The 3,049-nt window shown below is 37.9% G+C and overlaps 1 protein-coding gene across 1 annotated transcript; it reads left to right on the top strand.

Annotated features, from left to right (window-relative positions):
- The first annotated feature begins 303 nt into the window (after window positions 1-303).
- On the top strand, window positions 304-2,584 carry LOC122665529. Its single transcript, XM_043861680.1, has 2 exons — window positions 304-1,366; window positions 1,449-2,584. Exons 1-2 carry the CDS (start codon window positions 304-306, stop codon window positions 2,582-2,584), a joined length of 2,199 nt encoding a protein of 732 aa, XP_043717615.1.
- Window positions 2,585-3,049: the final 465 nt, after the last annotated feature.

Below are 3,049 nucleotides of genomic sequence, written 5' to 3' on the forward strand. Positions count from 1 at the left end.
CCTTTACTCTATCTCTCTCCCTTCCATAATTGAATGGTGAAGTTCAAGGGGCCTTGACTTGTTCTCTGTAGTTTGTTTTGGTACCAAAGCTATGTCTGAGCAATTGTCTGGCGTTTTGATTTGGCTCTTTGGTTGTTTAATTCTTTGATCAATGCACTTGTGTCTAGCTTTCTATTTGTGATCTCATCGCTGAACTTTTGTCTTGACCATATTATGTCTTCATGTTAGTGGATGACAAGGAGATATGCAAAATGACATTTAATATTAAGGATTTTTTCTTTTTAGCAGTTACACGTGGAAACTATGTCTAGGAGTTGGGTTGGAAGTTCAAGGGATGCATCTTTCAGGTTGTCTTCACAATATAGACTTGAGGTCGACAAATTCATAGAATATGCATTTTCTAGTGCATCCATAGGGGATCAGATCTTATGCCCATGTGTAAAGTGTGTAAATCAACTGTGGATGAATAGAAATGAAGTGTTAGAACATTTGATTTGTGATGGAATTTTATGGAATTATACAAAATGGATTTTCCATGGGGAAGGTACATCATCACAATCACATCACCATGTTAACTCTATAATACAAGGTGAAAGTGAAACAAATGATGTTACACACACCATATTAGATGAGCTGCGGGGAAGAAATACAAATGAAGAAGTTGAAGATTGTGATATAAATGATCGTACCGATGGGGCAAGTATAGAGGCAGATAAATTTGAGCGATTGATTGAAGACACAGGAAAGGAGTTGTATCCAGGGTGTGTAAAATTTACAAGATTGTCCTTCATTCTTCGTCTTTATCATATAAAGTGCCTCTGTAAAATGACAGACAAAGCATTATCAATGCTTTTAGACTTATTACAAGAGGCACTTCCTGAGCCAAATACGTTGCCAAAGAATATATGCAAAACAAAAAAAATTATCAAGGATTTGGGGCTCAATTATAACAAGATTGATGTTTGCCGAAATGATTGTATGTTATATTGGAAGGAAGCAGACAAAGCCACGTCTTGTTACAAATGTGGCACATCAAGATATGAATCTGAGGACAAGAAAATCCCGGCTAAGACATTACGGCATTTTCCTTTGATCCCAAGATTGCAAAGGTTGTACATGTCATCTAAAACCTCATTAAATATGAGATGGCATCACGATGATCGTATAGATGACCAAAGGCTACGACACCCAGCTGACGGGCAAGCATGGAAGGCATTGGATAAACTGTATCCCACTTTTAGTAAGGAGCCTCATAATATTAGACTTGGGTTAGCAAGTGATGGATTCAACCCATTTAAGTTGATGAGCTCAAAGCATAGCACATGGCCTGTATTGGTGATGCCTTACAATTTGCCACCATGGATGTGTATGAAACCCGACTTCATTTTTCTTACTTTGCTTATCCTGGACCTCAACAGCCTGGGAATGATATAGATATATATTTGCAGCCATTGATAGAAGAGTTGAAGAATTATGGTACAATGGAGTTGAGACTTATGCTGCATATAAGAAGGAGAAATTTGTGCTAAAAGCATGCTTGTTATGGACCATTAACGATTTTCTGGCTTATGCAGTCCTCTCCGGTTGGAGTACTAAAGGAGCTTTAGCTTGTCCATGTTGTAACTGCGAGACTTCTTCTCGTTGGCTGAAGTATGGTAGGAAACACTGTTATTTAGGCCATCGTCGATTCCTTCCCCAAGATCACAGATTTCGACGTGATAAAAGGAATTTTGATGGCCATGAGGAATATGGACTCCAGCCAAAGCCATTATCGGGGGACAACATATTGGAACAGTTGCAAGGTATTCAATTTCCCCCATTTGGAAAAGAAAATGATGAAATAGAAAATAATAAAAAGAATGGGAAGAAGAGGCGAAGGCGGTTAAAACAACCAAAGCTTCCACATAACTGGAAGAAGAAGAGTATATTATTTGACTTGCCATATTGGAAAGATAATTTAATTCGTCACAATTTAGATGTGATGCATATTGAGAAGAATGTTTGTGAAAGTATCCTTTGTACGTTGTTGGATCTAAAAGAAAAATCAAAGGATAATGTGAATGCACGTCTAGATTTGAGAGAAATGGAAATACGACCAGATCTTCAACCAAAGGTCATTGAAGGTAAAAATAAATTGTTTATACCTCCGGCATGCTACACAATGTCTATCACTGACAAAGAATTGTTCTGCACAATTTTAAGGAGTGTGAAGGTTCCAGATGGACTTTGCAGTAATATTTCACGGTGTGTGCAAGAACGTAACATTTCAGGAATGAAGAGCCACGATTGTCATATTATGATGCAACAACTTCTTCCGGTTGCATTGCGTGATGTTTTGCCAAAACACGTTAGCATTGTATTGATAGAAGTATGTACCTTTTTTCGGGATTTGTGTAGTAAAGTTGGAAAGGAGGAGGACTTCAAGAGACTTGGTGAAAGTGTTGTTTTAACACTTTGCAAGCTAGAAAGGCTTTTCCCACCTACATTCTTTGATGTTATGGTACACCTAATTGTTCATTTAGCCAATGAAGCTCGCTTGGCTGGTCCAATACAATACCGTTGGATGTATCCAATAGAAAGGTGAATGTGAACGTCCTTTTTGTCTTAAACAGTAAGGCTTCTCATATAGGCTTCTTTCTACTTCAAAATGTATTTTTCAATAAAAACAAAAGATTTTCCTTTTTCTCTCATTTTTCTTTCTTAGCCATGGATCTTAAAGTTGAATCATTTCTTGATTTTCAACAATAGGTCATTTGGCTTACATTAAAGTGGCCCTTAGGTCTGTAAATCGAGTTTGTGGATGGGTACAATGTCAGTCCATTAGCCCGGAGGTCATATCCTCCACACATCATTTCGAGTCAAGGGTTCAAACACCAACCCTTGGGGCTTATAAGCAAAGCCCATTACTTTTGCTTGGGTCCACACACTAACCTGACTGATTTATTTCAAAACATTGTCTTTCTTTCTTCAAAAAATACTGCATTCCATCATTGGGTTGGGGTAACAATGGTCTAGGGTTACTCCTTGATAAAGGAACGAGTCTGGCGTT

The sequence above is a fragment of the Telopea speciosissima genome, chromosome 6 (genome assembly GCF_018873765.1).
Source record: "Telopea speciosissima isolate NSW1024214 ecotype Mountain lineage chromosome 6, Tspe_v1, whole genome shotgun sequence".
In the NCBI taxonomy this organism is placed as follows: domain Eukaryota; kingdom Viridiplantae; phylum Streptophyta; class Magnoliopsida; order Proteales; family Proteaceae; genus Telopea; species Telopea speciosissima.

Excerpts from the sequence above, each read along its gene's own strand:
- LOC122665529 (XM_043861680.1), top strand. The coding sequence starts at position 304 with ATGTCTAGGAGTTGGGTTGGAAGTTCAAGGGATGCATCTTTCAGGTTG. Across the intron at positions 1,367-1,448 it reads CAATTTGCCACCATGGATGT|CCATTGATAGAAGAGTTGAA; the intron begins GTATGAAACCCG and ends ATATATTTGCAG.